At 41.8% G+C, this 19,315-nt stretch overlaps 2 protein-coding genes across 3 annotated transcripts in view; one reads left to right on the top strand and one right to left on the bottom strand.

Annotated features, from left to right (window-relative positions):
* HIBCH (3-hydroxyisobutyryl-CoA hydrolase) overlaps positions 1-4,920 on the bottom strand; it is a 119,754-nt gene extending 114,834 nt beyond the window's left edge. The window contains exon 1 of one of the 2 annotated variants that reach the window (XM_047085973.1): positions 4,670-4,920. In XM_047085973.1, the coding sequence (XP_046941929.1) occupies positions 4,670-4,905 (236 nt within the window). In that variant the 5' untranslated portion in view covers positions 4,906-4,920. The remainder of the gene's footprint in view (positions 1-4,669) is intronic. The other variant, XM_047085972.1, reaches the window with a different exon arrangement.
* INPP1 (inositol polyphosphate-1-phosphatase) overlaps positions 4,196-19,315 on the top strand; it is a 33,488-nt gene continuing 18,368 nt past the window's right edge. The window contains exon 1 of the mRNA XM_047085968.1: positions 4,196-4,415. The gene's annotated coding sequence lies outside the window, so the exon portion shown is untranslated. The remainder of the gene's footprint in view (positions 4,416-19,315) is intronic.

Here is a 19,315-nt window from a genome sequence, read left to right as displayed (position 1 = left end):
ATATTGTAGTCATATTGTAGACTATGTAATTCTAGGCATCTAACCTAAAGAAATATAATAGACACTGGAAATTTATGAAGGATATATCTTCTAGACTTGGACTCTTTAAATCTGTGTTTTCAAACTGTGTTCCAAAGAGCTCTGGTGTTCTGTGATGGTGGGGAGAGGGGCAGAGTATGCCTCAAGGATAAGGAAGAAGCTTCCTTTAACTCTGCAGGTGGCTTTTATTTATATGTTATGTGCCTATAGATTACTTATTTTCTTAAAGATTCCACTGAAAACATTAAGTTAGAACACCACTATACTGGACTCTTTGATTTCTTCAATAAAATGCAATGGAGTGTTATTTCTCAAAAACTATTGGAGAAGTATAGAACAATAGTCAGAGTGTTACATTCCCAAACGCTGGACCCACGGTAATTTAAATTCCTGCTTCAGGAAACCTGAAATCATTCTATAATTACCTTGTAAATAGTCAAAATCTCAGATATAAAATCTGAGACTATCCGGGCCTGTCACTTAAGAAATAAAAGATTGGAGTTCTATGATATTCACCAGTGTTCTTTAACATATCAGTCTGTCCTAACAAGAACCAACTTCCACTCAGATGTTTCAACAGAAGAGATTTTATTAACTGAGAACAAACTGAGGGTTGATGGGAGGTGGGTGATGGGTATTGAGGAGGGCACCTTTTGGGATGAGCACTGGGTGTTGTATGGAAACCAATTTGACAATAAACTTCATATATTGAAAACAAAAAGAAGAGATTTTATTGAAGGGACTACTTATAGAAGTTTTGGGTTAGGTTTAGGGTAGGGCAAAGGTATATAACATGACATGGAGATGGTAAGAGATGTGGAGGTACCCAGGTTCTGACAACATAAGAAGCCACTGACCACTGCTAGGACTGAAGGGGTAAGGGGAGGAGATGAAAACCAGGAAAAGAGGTGAGAATAAATACCCCAACTTTTCTCCTTTTCCCCCCTCCAACCTATTGTCGGTATAACCCATTGGTCAATCCTACCTGGAATGACCCCAGAGAAAATAGTTTTTGAAAGTTCTGCCTTCAGAGGCACAGAGTTTAGCAGAGAAGGATGGAAAATGGATCTGGCAGAGACCTGGTAGAAAGTAACTGGCAAACTTACAATAGTGAAATATTGGGAACCCTGATCCAATAATAGGGGAATGCTTAAGTAAATGATGGTATTAACCATTCTCTAATTAAGTAAATAATGGTACTCAAAAGACCGTTATGAATTCAAGGAGCATGGGAGACAGCAAACAACTCCATCTGGGAGAGTGAATTCAGGGGAAATTTTCTCAAAAATCTAAGCTAAAAGTGCTTTTTTGCTGCCTAAGCAAAGTTTCTTATATTTTTGCTTATTACAAAAGCAACACATATTCACTATAGGAAGCACACACATAACAGAAAACCAAATATCTACAATTTCACCTCTAGCCCAAGACCACTATCAATATCTCAGTGTGTTTACAGCTTTCCAGATCTTTTTCTATGCGTACATACACATGATTATGTCGTATTTGAGATGATAACATAGATATGCTTTTCTTAATGTAATAAATCACGAATACTATCTCATGCAATAAATATCATTCTGCAACTTTTTAAAACATTTAAAACTTTTAAAATACTTGTTTCCTCACATCTGGTTGTGACTAATTTCTCTCCTCAGACATTTAGCATGCTTTCTTTTTTGGCTATTACCAAATGCACTAGGATGAACTTTCTTGAAGTCTACTCTTTGTACACATTACTGCCTTCATGCCAATTTCAGTCCACAGCCTGTTTTTCTACAGCCCTGAAGCTAATAGCTCTCATATTTTTAAAGGGTTTTGAAAACAAAAGCACACACACAAAGAAGCAACAGAAACATATGTGGCCTGCAAAGCCTAAAGTATTTACTATCTGGGCTCTTACAGAAAACATTTGTCAATTCCTGTATTATGAATTCCCAGAAATGCAGTTTTTGAGGCAAAGGGTGTGAACATTTTTTGAGGCTTTTACTGGGTTCGGCCAAGTTGCCCTCTAGAAACACTGAAGTAACTTATATCCTTCTCAGTACTGAGCTTGGTGGTTGACAGAGAATCCGAAGCAGGCTCCATGCTGTCAGCACAGAGCCCAATGAGGGGCTCCAACTCACTAATGGTGAGATCATGACCGGAGCCGAAACCAAAAGTCAGATGCTTAACCGACTGAGCCACCCAGGTGCCCTGCAAATTGCAAATTTTTTGATAGTTTTTACTTGTCTTTTACCTTTATGGGTCTTTTTGATGAAAGAAATTAAAAATTCTATAGTCAAGTCTGTCACTTTTCCTTTGTAATTTTGCCCTTTGCTCCAAGCTTACTTTCAGATTAAAAGCAATTCACTTATATTTTCTCCTTGCACTTTTAAGACTTCTAAAAAATTTAAATCTTTTAATCCTTCTCAAATTCAGAGTCTGAGGAAGATATTTAAAACACCAATAGGTAATAGAATGGGAGTCACATTGCTGGGTTCAAATTCGGCCTCACTACACATTACATGTTTAAGTAAATGACCTAACCTCTTAGGGTCAGATTTCTTTTTAAGTGGAAATAACAATAACACCTACCCCAGGACTGATTTAAGAAAGAACAGCTATACAACACAAAAAGCACTTAGCATAGTGCCCTTAGCTATTATCATAGTGGCTAGAGAATCCGGCCCGCAAAAGAACTTGAGTTGTCCCACGCTAGAGACCACAGAAGCAGGCTAGGAGCAGAAACATGAGTTCAGTCTGGGAGATGGAAAGTTGTAAGCTCTATTTCCTGGACTATGAAAAGTTGAGTGTTGCCCTGGACTCCTGTGTTGGTGGTTCCTCACAGCCCAGGGAACAGGGGACCAGGCGTTGACAACTCAGGAGGCAGTCTTGGGTGCTTTTGGAAAATACAGTTAAGAAAACCTGCCACCTGGAACTTTAAAACAGAGCTGCTAAATTTCTAGCCATGGAGTGAGTTACAGGTATGTAGATATTGGTCTCCTTGGTCCTCCAGGTGGAAGGGCCCGGTTATGCCTGCAGAAGGAGCCTGTTTTGTTCACCCTGTTTGGGGCTGTATCATTTCCTAGCTGTGCCAAGAAGTGAAAGGAAAGGGCAGAAGGCCCAATGCATTCACAGACAACATTCAGTCGGTTGGGCCAGCTGCCAGGCCACCTTCTACTCAAAATTTCATGTTGCTTTTTAAAAATTTTGAATCCACCCCCAATTCAAAAATATTAAAAAAAATTTTTTATATATTTATCTTTGAGAGAGAGAGAGAGAGAGAGAGAGCGAGAGAGAGAGAGAGAGAGAGAGAGAGAGAGCGCATGAGCAGGGGAGGCGCAGAGAGAGACAGGGAGACAGAGAATCCAAAGCAGGCTCCAGGCTCCCAGCTGTCAGCACAGAGCCGGGACACGGGGGCTTGAACCCACTAACTCTGAGATCATGGCCTGAGAGGAAGTCAGATGCTTAATTGAGCCACACAGGCGCCCCTCAAAACCATTTTTAAGGCATCCTGAAAACCACAGTTTAAAGGGTTTTTAGAGAGAGGGGTTCCCTACCTATGATGTGCTTCCTGTCAAGGTGGCCCTAGGCCCACACCTTATAAGGCAAAGGCCAGGGAGACACCGCCTTGGTTTGGAGAACAACCAGCACACTTGACATTTCTATTAGAATGGTGGGACCCGATTGTCACTGGCAGGAAGTCTATGAGCTGCCGACCGGTCTGTCAAAAACCCTGAATCCCCAAAAGAGTACGGAAAAATGGAGCAGGAGGATTTCACAAACGAAATTTGTGGGCGGCCGCAAGGAAAGAACAAAAACAGCGGGTTAAGTGACCCGGGGGCCTTTTCCTCCTAGCGCCCCTGCTCCCTGAATCATCATGCTCTACTTGTGACGTCGCAGACGCTTGGCCCCGGCGGGCGTGGGATGCCCTCGCCGCCCGGGAGCCTCCAGGCGTCGCCGCGTTTCCACGCCGCGGTCCCGCGTGGGCCGCGGGGGGGGCGGCGGCCCCGCGGATGCTGACGGTCCGAGAGCCGGGACAGGCGGAGCAGCGAGCACGACGGCGCGCTTCGCGGTCCCCTCGAGCGCCCCCCGCGGTGCCGCGGACCCCAAGCCCTCGGGCTAAGCCTGCGGCCAGCCGCCTGCAGCCCCTCCACCAGCCTCCGCGCCCGCCGCCGCCTCCGCCGCCGCCGCCGCATTTTCCTCCTCCTCCTCCCCCGCCTCTTCCGTTTCTGGAGGGAAAGGCTGCAGCCTCCTTCGCTCCGCATCCCCGGCTTAGGTAATACGGTTTCCTTCTTGCGTGCCCCTCGCCTCGCCGCCGCCGCCTCCCCGCTCCTCGGATCTGGGTCCCCAGGCTGGGCGGAAGGCACGCGCCCCACCGCCCCAGCGGACGGTAGGTGAGTAAACCGGGGCCGGGAGGCTCCGTGCTTCTCCGCCCGGCCTGTGACGACCTCTGTCCGCGGCAGTCAGGCTGCCACCCGGCCCGCCCGCATCGCGGCTGCAGCCCGGCGGGCCGAGGAGCTCGCGGCTCCCGCGGCTCCCTCGGCTCCCTCCGCCCTGCAGAAATGACCCGAAAGAAGCAGAGGGTGGGAAGAAAGGTTAGCCAACAACTTTGTTAAAAACAAAAACAAAAACAAAAACAAAAACAAACCGATCTTGAGCATTTCTAGATCGAAGAAGCTGACCTGACAGTTGCGGAGAGCAGTGGCCCAGGTTCAACAGGTAGATGGCGTAGCTGTCCAGCGCCCCTTGGTTTTGCTTTGGGAGATGCTTCGAAGTGTCCGTTGCTGCTGGCTGCCGCTGGTGACCTACTAGATGAGTGTAAAATAAACATGATGAGGCTATATTTAGAAAAGTCTTTACTTCCTTGCTTTTAATTCTCTGCATTTGGAAGGGCGGTTTTGTGAGATGTGCATAGATAGGTGGTGTGGCCAGAATAGTAAGTGGGAAAATTTTAATTTGGCCGAATCCTATACGCTGTTAGACACAAAGAGCATGAAAAAAATCCCTAGATTATTTAGTACATCCATGAAAAATACATACGAACAATTAAGGTGTGTATTTTGGAGATTTCCAGTTGTAAAGCTAATTTTAAGGCATTGAATAAGCAGAAATTTGCCCTCTGTTTGAATGGCATTCACTTCAAAAGAACAGTGGGTTAAGGCTGTATGGACAGACCACTTACGTGAATCCCACATATTGAAAATAAAACATTTTTTTGGCCCTTTTCCTGTGATTCCTAACTTTGAAACCAAAGAAGTTGATGAGGATCAGCCCCACTCAGCCGGATAACAGTCTAATGGTGAAAATAATCCACTGAACTACTATTGAGTGATGAATTAGCTAAGTGATCTCATTTTTTACTTTAAAAATAGGGAATATAAAGAAAAGATAAAGGCAGGGGAAAAGTTCGTTTTTTCAAAACATACTTATTGAATTATTTAGAGCCGACTTTATTTTTAAGCTTTTGTGGATTTTTATACTACTCTTTAAATTAGTTCTTGGTCATAAAGAGGATTATGTAAGATGCATAAAGTTACACTTTTTGCATGGAATAAGCTACCATTTCTTTTCATGCTTTGGGACTAAACCGTGCTTGGAAATTGCATGCTTGGAAATTGCAGCCTGGACTTGCCCTTTGATGTGAAATACCTCATTACAGATATAAATTATGACTGTACTTGTGGTACTCCTGAAAAATAAAAAAGAAAGAAAATATGTCTTGTTGGGCATATAAGGACTGTGAAACAAAAGTTATAAGGTTATTCATTATGTATGTATTTCTCCTTTTATTTCTCGCTGATAACAACTAGAAAATGTCTTATTCTATTCCATCCTGTAGATAAATTGTGTAAAGATAATTACATTGGGGCGTCTGGGTGGCTCAGTCGGTTCAGCGTCTGACTTCGGCTCAGGTCATGATCTCCTGGTTTGTGGGTTTGAGACCCACGTAAGGCTCTGTGCTGACAGCTCAGAGCCTGGAGCCTGCTTTGGATTCTGTGTTTCCGTGTCCTCTACCCCTCCCCTGCTCATGCTGTCCCTCTGTCTCTCAAAAATAAATACATGTTAAAAAATTTTTTAAAGATAATTACATCATATAAAGTGATTAATAACAAGTGTCTTCCTCCTTTATTAAAGATGAGGATGGTGTATATGAGAACTTTTTCTGGATGTGTTCTTAATAAATGTCCTTATTAAAATATTTTGAATCTTTAAATGAAGCTAAAAAAAACTCTGTACACTGATGTTTTTGTTTGGTTTAGGGTTTAGAAATAAAAGCAGGGTTGACAACATTTTTCTTCCCATCTCATGATTAGCATAGTGTTTTCCAGATCTGCCTAGTTAAAAAAAAAAAAAAAAATACCTCAGGCACATAGGGGAGGGGGCAACAAAAGTGGTTTAAAGATTCCCAGGTTGCAGCTTGGAACTTCTTGAATCAGAATCTCTAAGGGAAAGAAGATACTTCAAATAGGTCAAAATGACAAAACTTTAAAAAGACAAACGAAAAAGGCAAGGATGGGAAACACAAGTGGGAAATAACTATTGCTGGAATGAGTAGGTGACATAACCTATCCTCATTCCTGTACATAAAATGGTCTTAAATGGAAGCTATGGTTTTATTAATGTGATGAAGTCACCCATTTAGGAAATCTGAAACTTTTATATCCTTTTGTAGTCAAGCCTCCTGATGATTGAATCTAACAAACATTTTTGCATGTTTAGTCTCTTTTATGTGGTATGCAATGTTAATTCAAGTCCTTTAATGTTATAGGAACATTTTATTAATGGGCTTTTAATATAGATTACTGTGACTAGTAATCTACAGCAAATTCTTGTGTTTGATCATTTCTCTTTCATGTAACAGATTTCTTTACTGCCCCTTTTGTGTTCCTAAATAGGGAAGATAAGCACACACATTTTAATAACTTATTTATAACTTTTACTAAAATGACCTAACTCCATCCAAAAGAGAAAAAAAAAAAAACTTTACCTGGGCATAAAACATGGTCAATTATATATAAAAACAAATTAACAAAATAGAATATTAAATATCTATAAAAGAATTTGTTAAGATGAATTACCACAATGGAAAGTGTCAGAGTATTCTGTCCTTTTCTTCTCTCTTCCTTCCTTTTCTTTATTTCTCTTGTTTTGTTGTATTTTGTTTTTTGAGGGGAGGAGGAGGTTTGTTTGCTAGCTTATTTTTATTTTTAATCAACTAAATATTTAAAATCTATTATCCAAGTTTAAATTAATGTAAATGTTTGCTAACTTTATCAATAGATACTTGAACGTATCCTTTTCTTTACAGAGTGCAATGCTAATGAGAGTTATAATTAATAGCAAAGGAGTTAGGGGCACCTGGATGGCTTAGTCAGTTGAACATCCAACTTTAGCCTACGTCATGATCTTGCCGATCCCGAGTTCAAGCTCCGCATCAGACTCTGCTGACAGCTCAGAGCCTGGAGCCTGTTTTGGATTCTGTGTTTCCCTCTCTCGCTTTGCTCCTCCCCGACTCACACTCTGTCTTTCTCTCTCAAAAATAAACATTTAAAAAAATTAAAAAAAAAAACAGCAAAGGAGTTAAATTCAAATGATCAAAGCAAACTGTTCTCTTTTTTTAATGTTAATTTCTTTTGAGAGAGAGAGAGTGTGTGTGCACATGCCCATGCAGCAGGGGAGAGGCAGAGAGGGAGAGAGAATCCCAAGGAGGCTCTGACAGTGCAGACCCCCATGAGAAGCTTGATCGCAAGAACCATGAGATCTTGACCTGAGCCAAAATCAAGAGTCAGACACTTAACTGACTGAGCCACCCAGGTACCCCAGAAACTGTTCTTTTAATATTGCTTAAGGAGAACCTAGTTTAGTTATAGTGATGTCATAATTTTTCATTATCAATTGCTTTTTAAATAGGATCTGATCTTCCAAATTCTAGAAAACATCTGTTTTTCTCCTGGGAATTTGTAAGAATCACATATAATCAATCACATATAGTCCCAATTTGACCTGGGAATAAGAAAGGTCTGTTTTACAAACATGGCTGATGGTAGGCATCATTAATACCAAAGAATGGGGAGATAGAAATAAAGAATCAGATCGGGAAGATAAATATTAACCAACTTAGATAGTTATCTATGATTGTAGGATTAGCAAGCATGCAGGATAATTTTTACATGTTGGCTTTAATGAGCCATTTATGTCTTTTTACTAGTTTGAACTTTTTGAATAAAAGGACTATATTCTTTTATTAGTTTGTGTTCCTTTAAAGGCAAATATTACATTCAGTTTTTGGTATTGATTTATTCAACATCTGTCAATATCTGTTAAAAATCAACTTTTACCTCTATACAGCGTGGAAGTAGAATGACAGGAGGTAGGCTGCTACACCCAGCCTGCAAAAAAATGATACATAACATGATCTATGACCTTGCTTTCCTACTGTAATATTCAGAGAATATATTTGCGTCATGTTACTTATCATCACAGAAATAAAAAATAATAGCAATTTTCTAAAAAGATCAATAAAGAACTCCTTTGAATCACATTTCTCCTAACAGTTATAATTTGAAAATTTACATAATGAATAATCCTTGACAGATTAATTTTGGTGGAAGAAAATCCATTTAAACATGTTTGTCTCCAGTGGAATGAAAATCAGTCAATTAACTTACAAAACTCCCCCTGTGTGTTATAAGGGACATTGAAAAAAATGTGTGTCTTACTCTCAAGGAATTTATAGCCCATTAGAGAGAGAACAATGGTGCCTGAAGGGCTGGCTTGGAGGGGGCGTAGGCCCTCCTCATAACATTCATTAGCTCCTTCACCCACACCCAAACCATTGCATATGAAAATATAATCCAAGTATTAAAAATCCATGTGATTCCTGTAAAAAATCAACTTCAAGACAAATAGCCTAGTGCCCATTCTTTCAACCCAATTTTCATGCCCCTTTCCCAGCCTCATTCTTTTTTCATTCAACAAATATTTATTATGCCCTCATTAGGTAGATGATAAATAGCAATAGCTTTTAAAATGTGCATTTTTTGAACCTAAAATTTTGTTTTTTACTCTTTAAAAACTTTAATAACATGAAATTTACCATTATAACCATTTTTGAGAGTATAACTCACGGGCATTAAGTACGTTCTCATTGTTAACCAACCATCACCACTCTCCATCTGTAGAACTTTTTCCTCATCCCAAACTGATACTCTGGACCCACTGAACAATAACTCCCCATTCTCCTCTCCCTCCAGCCTTCCTCCAGGAAGCCTCACTTCCTGTCTATGAATTTGACTACTCTGGGTACCTCATATAAGTGGAATCATACAATATTTGTTCTTTTGAGTCTGGCTTATTTCACTCAGCCTAACGTTTGCAAGGCTCATCCATGTTGTAGGATGTACCAGAATTTCATTACTTTTTAAGGCTGGATAATATTCCCCAACCTCTTTTGATTTGGAAAATAGATATAAAAAACAGGGAAGTTTTGAACTAGAACACACCATACAAATCTCCTTTAAGCTCTCTGTCCCTGCTTTCCTTTCATTTTCATATTTACAAAAATAAGGAAAACAAGTCCCTGAGCTTGTGGCCCAGGTTTCACACCTGGTTGGTTAGAGGCAAAGCGGGGCCTAAGAACCAGCTCTCCTATGGCCTAAACGAAAGCTCTTTCTGCTACACACCCACGAAGCCCATGCAGCCAATAAAAGACAAGTGTTGAATGAGTTGGTGCCAAAAGCGAGTGTTGCAGGTTTGAAAAAGAAAGTTAAAATAATTGAAAAAAATGCTACCTTTGAATGGAAACATTGGAACCGATTTGAAGATCAGTAAGACTGGATTCTGAGTAACAGTTATCATCACTATAAATAGTCTTCTCCTGGAAAAGACTCTTCTACAAGCCATACATCTTGTCTCTTTTCTTTCTGCTTTGAATTATACATTACATTTGTATTCTTAAAAATATTTATCTTGGGGGCACCTGGGTGGCTCAGCCAGTTAAATATCTGACTCTCGGTTTCGACTGGGGTCCTGATCTCACCATTCATTTTGTGAGGTTGAACCCCTTGTCGGACTCTGTGCTGACAGCACAGAGCCTGCTTGGGATCCTGTCTCTCCCTTTCTGTCTACACCCCTCCCCCACTCTCGTGCACTCTCTCAAAATAAATAAATAAAACATTAAAAAAATATATTCTTTCCTATGGTGAAGATAGTTACACTGAATCTGCTTCTATTTTTCATATTTTGAGGGAATTCAGGTTTCATTTGTGACTCCATGATTGTTCTAAACACATCCTTGACCGTATAGAAGTTTAAACATACAGTTGAAACTTAGAAGAAAGAAAACTATCCAAATGAATAGGGTTTCTATTTAGTGAAAATGTTCCTAACTATGGTGAAGAGGCTTAAAACAAGGGTCACTATCAAATTTAAAATTATTTCTGAATGGAATTCATAGTTTTCAAATGAATACTGGGAAGTCTTTGAATGCATATTTTATTCAAGTATTATGCCAATATGAAATACTTATTAGGTAGATCAAGTGGTGTTTCCCCCCCAGCATTTAATTTTCTTTACAAAAAAGGCAACATAAATTGACCCTTTAGCCAACCAAGGCCCATGATTCTTGGCTGCAGTATATATAGGATTCCCTGTTCTGCTTCCAAGTGAACAGCCAGACACAGAGTTGAGTGGTGCACTTCATGTTTCCTTAAATTATCAGATAAGGATCTGCTGAGCAATGTTCCCTGTCCTCAACCTAGATCTCCTGAATCAATATATCCAGGCGCAAAGTCCAAAAATCTGTATTTTTAAACAAGCATCCCATTTAGTTCTTGATCTTACTAATCTGGAAAGCATTGCTTCAGCACAAGATCCCATTTATAAGCTACCAGAACATTGGAAATGGAGGACATTTTTGTGGTCTATTGCTGTAAGTAGCATCAGTGAGAAAAATGTGGACTACTGTGGTCCAATAGTAGCCTTAATAGGGCTAGGGTGAGGTAGGCTGACCAGCTTGGAAGCAGCATGTATGTAAATGCCATCTGAAGGTAATGAAGGAGGGAGGGAGAAATGTTAAGGTTAAATAGATGGATTTACATATCCCATATTTAATGTCTTGCCTAACAAAACCAAGTTAAACTTAGTATTCTGGTCTTTTAATCGACTAAATTCATCGTGTCAAGACAGGTCACCTCTGGATGACAAACCATAACCTCAGATTCTGATGTGGCACAAAGATGGTTCAGTTGCTAGTCATCCAGATACAGCTTTGATTTGTTTTTGTTTTTTTAAAAAATTTTTTTTTCAACGTTTATTTATTTTTGGGACAGAGAGAGACAGAGCATGAACGGGGGAGGGGCAGAGAGAGAGGGAGACACAGAATCCGAAACAGGCTCCAGGCTCTGAGCCATCAGCCCAGAGCCCGACGCGGGGCTCGAACTCACGGACCGCGAGATTGTGACCTGGCTGAAGTCGGACGCTTAACCGACTGCGCCACCCAGGCGCCCCATGATTTGTTTTTGTAAATGAATACAGAATATATGCAGATTTTTATATGAATAAATATAGTCCCACATGCCTAACAGCACCTAGGTGTTGCTGATAAAAGCCAAGCACAATAAACAATATTACAAGGACGAACTCTGTATTTACAAAGCTCAGAGAAAATGCATCAGATGACATTATTAAATACCTCTGAGATATGTGCTAAGAGTTATAAGAAACCACACACCTTTAAAACTTAGGGTTTTTGTAAAATGTTTATTTTTAAGAGAGAGAGAGAGAGAGCGCGAGCGCGCGCACCCAAGAATAGGGGAGGGGCAGAGAGAGAGAGAGACAGAGGATCCCAAGCGGGCTCCTTGCTGGCAGCAGGCTCACAGGGCTGGAACTAATTAATGAACTGAGAGATTGTGACCTGAGCTGAAGTTGGACACTCAACTGACTGAGCCACCCAGGTGCCCCAAAGTTTTGGTTTTTAAAAGCTTTATTTTTATGCAGTCTCTACATTCAAAGTGGGGCTCGAACTCACGACCCCAAGATTAAGAGTTGCACGTTCTACTGGCTGAGGCAGCCAAGTACCCCAGAAACCACACACCTTTAAATCTCCTGCCAGACAGAGCCTAGACAAGCAAACCAATGTACTGGTGTTAGTGAGATGGAACACAGATTTGGCTGGCCTTTGTGCTCCAGGTGCACAAGAAGGAGGGTCAGGCATAGTTCCTGGAGGAGCCAACTGCTGAACTGACTGTTCTCTCTCTTTCTCCCTGCCCTCCCCTTTTAAAAAATACTTTTTATCGAATTAGAAACACATGCAGAAAAGTATGCAGGTTCAAAGTGCACAGCTTGATGAATTTACACAAAGTCAACCTACTCATGCAACTGTCACTCAGATCCAGAACATTACCAGTGCCTAAAAGCCCCAATCATATCCCCCCATCAGTAACCTCTCCTTCTTCTCCAAGAGGAACCACCATTGTCACTTCTAATACCATAAGTTAGTTTTGCCTATTTTCAGACTTCAAATACATTACATTGCACAGTATGTATATTTTGTGGCTGACTTCTTTCAACAGTGTGTGTCTGTGAGATGCATCTACCTTGTTTCCTAGAGCAGTAATTCATTCATTCTCACTGCTATGTAGATCTACTTATGTGAACATGCCATAGTTTGTTCCATCTTACGATTGATGGTTGTTTGGCTTATTTCTAGTGTTAACTTGTCACAAATTATGCAATCATAAATATTCTCATGCCTGTCTTTCATATTCATACATGCATGAATTTTTGTAGGGTGTATGTCTACAAGGGAAATGGCTGGATCACAGACTATGCTTATATTCAACAACTTAGAAGTAATTTCCAACACTGGCTTTACCAATTTCATTCACACCCCAGTGTATAAGAGTCTCATTGCTCCAAATCCTCACCAAAACTGGAAAGTGTTAGTCTTTGATTTGAGCTATTCCATCCATTGGATAAGCAGTGGTGTCCTGATGTGATTTTAAGTTGTATTTTCCTGATTACTGAGATAGAATATCTTTCCATATGTTTATTGACCATTTAAATATCCTCTTTTATGAAGTATCTGTTCAAGTATTTGTTTGTTTGTTTGTTTTGCCCGTGAACTGATTGTGAGAAAGTAAGTAAACATTAGGCATAGAAGGCAGGTGGAAAGGCATCATCAACCAGAGGGAACAGCATTACAAATTAGTAATCTGCCCAGAGCATAGGAGTAAATGGACAGATAGTGGGAAATCAATTATGAAAATGCTAAACTTAGAACCTATGAATTGATGACAGCAATATCACACAGTACAAAGTAAAATAACAGTTCAAAGTAAAAAAAATACAGGTGGTCTCACACTGTACTTCTTAATGGATTCTGAGAAATGTTTGACAAATACCTGAAAGTTGAATACAGCTTATCCACTAGAAAGATAATTTAATTTCCAGTTAGCTAAAAGGTAGTATTTAAATACCTAGTAATGCTTATGATTCAGTTCCCCTGTGGCCTAGGTAACCAGATGGGCCGACGAAAGATCCATAGGGGCATCAGGAGAGGCTATTTTTACCAAGTTGCTCTTTAGCCCTCACTGGTTGCTCCAACTGAGCCAACTGAGACCCCGCCATACTTTATGTGGGTCCACTTCTGTTCTGCCCTATCCCTTCTGCCAGGGAAGCCGCCATTCTCTCAACTAGCCCCTAAAGCAGTCCTAAGCAGGAAATAGAGGGAGAACAAGGTCTGTGTTTCCCCTAAAACTGTGCACTAAGTGAAGCCTTGGTCAGCCCCTCAGCATGTGCCCACCTAGGGAGACTCCTGGACATTTGCACCCCCTTGAGAGAAGTCTCCACAAACACATTTCTTGTAAAACACCCAGGTATTTCATGGACGTCTGGCCTTTTCCCCCAACAGCAATAGCTGTCAGGCATGGCCACCACACAACAGCTTCCAACTGTCAACCTTGAGAGGATGAGTGAAAAACTAAATTCAGGATGTGAATGGTGGAGGTGGGGTGGGGAGTCATTGTATATTGGACAAAATGTAGGTTCCCTAGAAGTTGTAGAAGTTGTGTATGAAGTTATCTGCAGGAAGAAAGGAATGTCAACAGAAATGCTTTGACCTACTTGCTTACTCATTAGCAGTTCTGTTTTGCTGAGGGCCCTTATCTATGTCGTCACACTTCTGTCACTGTAAACAGCTAAGGGACAAGGCCAGTTCCTGGTACAACCAGGCTCTTCACACAAAAAGAACACACTTGGGCCCTAGAATCCCCATAAAATATCCTGACAAAATGTCCCCCTTGACAGTATAATGATCCTCTCAAGCCATCCATACAGGGCCTACCATGATGTCAGAGTAGTCATGCAGCCTCCAGGAGCCAAGTTTCCACTCAGACGCCCAGAAACTGAAGCAATCAGATCTGGCCTGCATAAAGGAAGTTTATCTGGGTCATTCAGAGAATTACAAGTAGCTCCCAGCCTTTGGGATTTAATGGACTAGTAAATTTTCAGAAAAGATTTTGGCGACCCATATAAAGTTGCCAACCTCTTATTTTCTCAAGGAAGGACACGTGACTGTATTTCTGTGAAGTTGTATTTAATAGTCATAGCTGTCCTTTGTTATCTACTATATGCAAAGCTCTGTGCTCGGTACTTTTCCAGAAATATCTCATTTGATCTTCACAGTGTCCCTGCACTTTAAGTATTATATTCATATTACAGATGAGGAGAGAGGCTCAGACGGCGTAAGTAAATTACCTGATGCCCCACAGCTAGTTAATGGCAAAGCCAGGTTTTGATCCCAGGTTTGTCTCCAAAGCCTGTGTCTTTCCCACTGTACTGTTTATCACATCTGAAATATGCATATATTATTCAAATGTGATTTTTAAAATACTGGTGTTCTGATGAGATGACAGGATGGTTAGGAATTAAAATGGAGTTTTGTCTGTGTAGAGATTTGGGTTTCCATGAAAAGTCTTAAGAACAGCTTTTTCACCCACTTCAATGTATTCAATATTTCTCCAACTGGGGATGAAAAAATCCCCCAAAAGCTAAAGAGACCATTTCTGTCTGACATTGCGATACACTATTATGTTGACATACATTTGGTCTGAGATGGTGAGGAATATAACTTCTTCAAACCTGTTGTGCTCAAAAGTGCCTTGAAGTAGGTTGTCCCAGAGTAAGGCTTACAGGAGGTTATTTCAATGTTCACTGTATCATTAATGATTTGGCTGTTAAAGTGAGTACCTCCTATTAGGAAATACTGACTCACAGAATTAAATTTATTGACCATATAGACGGGGCAAAGTACCTTACTCCATCTTTACTATCTGGCCAGAAGACAGAAGATGAAGGAATAGATTTTGTTGACATTTGCTAAGATTATCGAGCAATACCTCTTTCAGGAGAGGTGTTGGGTGATAAGTTGTATTCCCTCAAAATGTGCATGTTGTAGCGCTAACCCCCAGTACCTCATAAATGTGACTGTATTTGGAGACAGGGTCTTCAAAGAGATCGTTAGGGTTTATGATATCATATGGATGAGCCCTCATCCAATCTGACTGGTGTCTTTATAAAAAGAGGGAGAGACACCGGGGATGTTCGCACAGAGGAAAGGCTATAGGAGGACACAGCGAGGAGGTGGTCATCTGCACATCAAGGAGGGAGGCTTCAGGAGAAACCAAACGTGTAGACACCTTGCTCTTGGAACTTCAGAACTATGAGAAAATACATTTCTGTTGTTGAAGCCACCCTGTCTGTGGCATTTTGTTCTGGCAACCCTAGCAAACTGATGCAACAGGAATTAGATATTTGGAATGAGCTAAGCCCTTCCCGCTGATGCCAACACAGCCATTTAAGTGAGACATCAGTAGAATAAGATGGATGAGATTTTACTTTCCAGCAAAGATGGTATACATTGAAGATCAGCTGGGGAAAGGTTTTTCTAAGAGTACAAAGGAAGTCAAGTGTCAGATAGTGATTTTAATAGTCAAATTAGTGACAGCTGTCAGCTAGGTGTGTTTCTCTAATTTTTTTGCTATATAATGTACCTTATGGTAATAATATACCTATGGTTATTTACCCAATAATTACTTTTCCCCTGACTTAACAGGTAAGAATTTATGAAAGAATTTTATTGGCTACGGTGCTGGCTAATAGAGCGACTGCCATTTTCATGGGACTTGGATCTTGTCACAGTCACTTCCTAGCTGTGTGATTTTGGACAAACTACTTAACCTCCTGTGCCTCAGTCTCTTTATCTGTAAAATAGAGATAATAGTACCTTTTTCATAAGGTTTTGTGAAAATTAAATAAATAATATATGTAAAGTGCTTAGAAGGATACCTGGCATACAGTAAGCACCCAATACATGTTAGCTATTATTTTAACTTGGCCCTGTCTCTGCATGTGGATAACCAATAGAGGAACTCTTGCACGTGCATGGTTCCACCAAGATATCAGCCACCAGGTGCCAGCCCCCATGGACTTGCCAGAATGGTATTGAAGAAGAAGAAGTGGGCCTGAAGAATAGTAGATATTCAATCTCAGTGGTCAGGGGAGCCTGCGTGGCTCAGTCGGTTAAGCATCGGACTTTGGCTCAGGTCATGATCTCATGGTTTGTGAATTCAAGCCCCGTGTCAGGCTTTGTGCTGACAGCTCAGAGCCTGGAGCCTGCTTCAGATTCTGTGTCTCCCCCGCTCTCTGCCGCTACCCAGCTCATTCTCTGTCTCTGTCTCTCAAAAAATAAACATTGAAAAAAATATATTAAAAAAACCTCAGTGGTCAGCATCATCTAGGAGGCTGACAAAAATATAGATTCCTAGGCCCTTTCCCTAAAGATTCTGATTCACCAAGTTTGGATGGAGCCCAGGAATTTGTCTTTTTAGTAGGCACCTTGGTTAATTCTGATACAGGTGGTTCTCAGAACAACTATTAAGAAATACTAATCAAAAATAATTTCTTCTTTATTAAAGGCTATTAAATTATGGTAAATTTCATAACTTACTAATCATGAGTCCGTAATAATTTTCATTTAAGGCATTTGAAATGTTTAAATAAAACTAGCTTAGGTTAAAAAATGAGTATGTAGACTTGTTTTTAAATTTTTTTTTTTTCAACGTTTATTTATTTTTGGGACAGAGAGAGACGGAGCATGAACAGGGGAGGGGCAGAGAGAGAGGGAGACACAGCATCGGAAACAGGCTCCAGGCTCTGAGCCATCAGCCCAGAGCCCGACGCGGGGCTCGAACCCACGGACCGCGAGATCGTGACCTGGCTGAAGTCGGACGCTTAACCGACTGCGCCACCCAGGCGCCCCTGTAGACTTGTTTTTAAAAATCATCTGAGGAGATCCGAGGGAAGATGGCGGCGTAGGAGGACGCTGGGCTCACCGCGCGTCCTGCTGATCACTTAGATTCCACCTACACCTACCTAAATAACCCAGAAAACTGCCAGAGGATTAGCAGAACGGAGTTGCCAGACCCAAGTGCAGACGAGAGGCCCACGGAAGAGGGTAGGAAGGGCGGCGAGGCGGTGCGTGCTCCACGGACTGGCGGGAGGGAGCCGGGGCGGAGGGGCGGATCGCCGGCCAAGCAGAGCCCCCGAGTCCGGCTTGCAAAAGCGGAGAGGCCTGACGGACTGTGTTCTGACAGCAAGCGCGACTTAGCGTCTGGGAGGTCATAAGTTAACAGCTCTGCTCGGAAAGCGGGAAGGCTGGAGGACAAAGGGAGGGAGAGCTGCGGAGCTCCCGGACGACAGAGCTCAGTTTGGTGGGGAACAAAGGCGCTCGCCAGCGCCATCTCCCCCGCCCATCCCCCAGCCAAAATCCCAAAGGGAACTGGTTCCGGCCAGGGAAATTGCTCGCTCCGCGCAAACACCCAACTCTGTGCTGCTGCGGAGCCAAACCTCCGGCAGCGGATCTGACTCCCTCCGGCTGCCACAGGGCCCCTCCTGAAGTGGATCACCTAAGGAGAAGCGAGCTAAGCCTGCCCCCCCTGCCGCCGTGCACCTTGCCTACCCACCCCAGCTAATACGCCAGATCCCCAGCATCACAAGCCTGGCAGTGTGCAAGTAGCCCAGATGGGCCACGCCACCCCACAGTGAATCCCGCCCCTAGGAGAGGGGAAGAGGAGGCACACACCAGTCTGACTGTGGCCCCAGCGGTGGGCTGGGGGCAGACATCAGGTCGGACTGCGGCCCCGCCCACCAACTCCAGTTATACACCACAGCACAGGGGAAGTGCCCTGCAGGCCCTCACCACACCAGGGACTATCCAAAATGACCAAGCGGAAGAATTCCCCTCAGAAGAATCTCCAGGAAATAACAACAGCTAATGAGCTGATCAAAAAGGATTTAAATAATATAACAGAAAGTGAATTTAGAATAATAGTCATAAAATTAATCGCTGGGCTGGAAAACAGTATACAGGACAGCAGAGAATCTCTTGCTACAGAGATCAAGGGACTAAGGAACAGTCACGAGGAGCTGAAAAACGCTTTAAATGAAATGCAAAACAAAATGGAAACCACCACGGCTCGGATGGAAGAGGCAGAGGAGAGAATAGGTGAACTAGAAGATAAAGTTATGGAAAAAGAGGAAGCTGAGAAAAAGAGAGATAAAAAACTCCAGGAGTATGAGGGGAAAATTAGAGAACTAAGTGATACACTAAAAAGAAATAATATACGCATAATTGGTATCCCAGAGGAGGAAGAGAGAGGGAAAGGTGCTGAAGGGGTACTTGAAAAAATAATAGCTGAGAACTTCCCTGAACTGGGGAAGGAAAAAGGCATTGAAATCCAAGAGGCACAGAGAACTCCCTTCAGACGTAACTTGAATCGATCTTCTGCACGACATATCATAGTGAAACTGGCAAAATACAAGGATAAAGAGAAAATTCTGAAAGCAGCAAGGGGTAAACGTGCCCTCACATATAAAGGGAGACCTATAAGACTCGTGACTGATCTCTCTTTTGAAACTTGGCAGGCCAGAAAGAATTGGCACGAGATTTTCAGTGTGCTAGACAGAAAAAATATGCAGCCGAGAATCCTTTATCCAGCAAGTCTGTCATTTAGAATAGAAGGAGAGATAAAGGTCTTCCCAAACAAACAAAAACTGAAGGAATTTGTCACCACTAAACCAGCCCTACAAGAGATCCTAAGGGGGACCCTGTGAGACAAAGTACCAGAGACATCACTACAAGCATAAAACATGCAGACATCACAATGACTCTAAACCCGTATCTTTCTATAATAACACTGAATGTAAATGGATTAAATGCGCCAACCAAAAGACA

This window comes from Lynx rufus, unplaced genomic scaffold (assembly GCF_022079265.1).
Source record: "Lynx rufus isolate CCGP_SWC_20201006 ecotype Redwood Valley unplaced genomic scaffold, mLynRuf1.p SCAF_2, whole genome shotgun sequence".
Classification (NCBI taxonomy): domain Eukaryota; kingdom Metazoa; phylum Chordata; class Mammalia; order Carnivora; family Felidae; genus Lynx; species Lynx rufus.
This window is presented reverse-complemented; position numbering and strand designations above follow the sequence as displayed.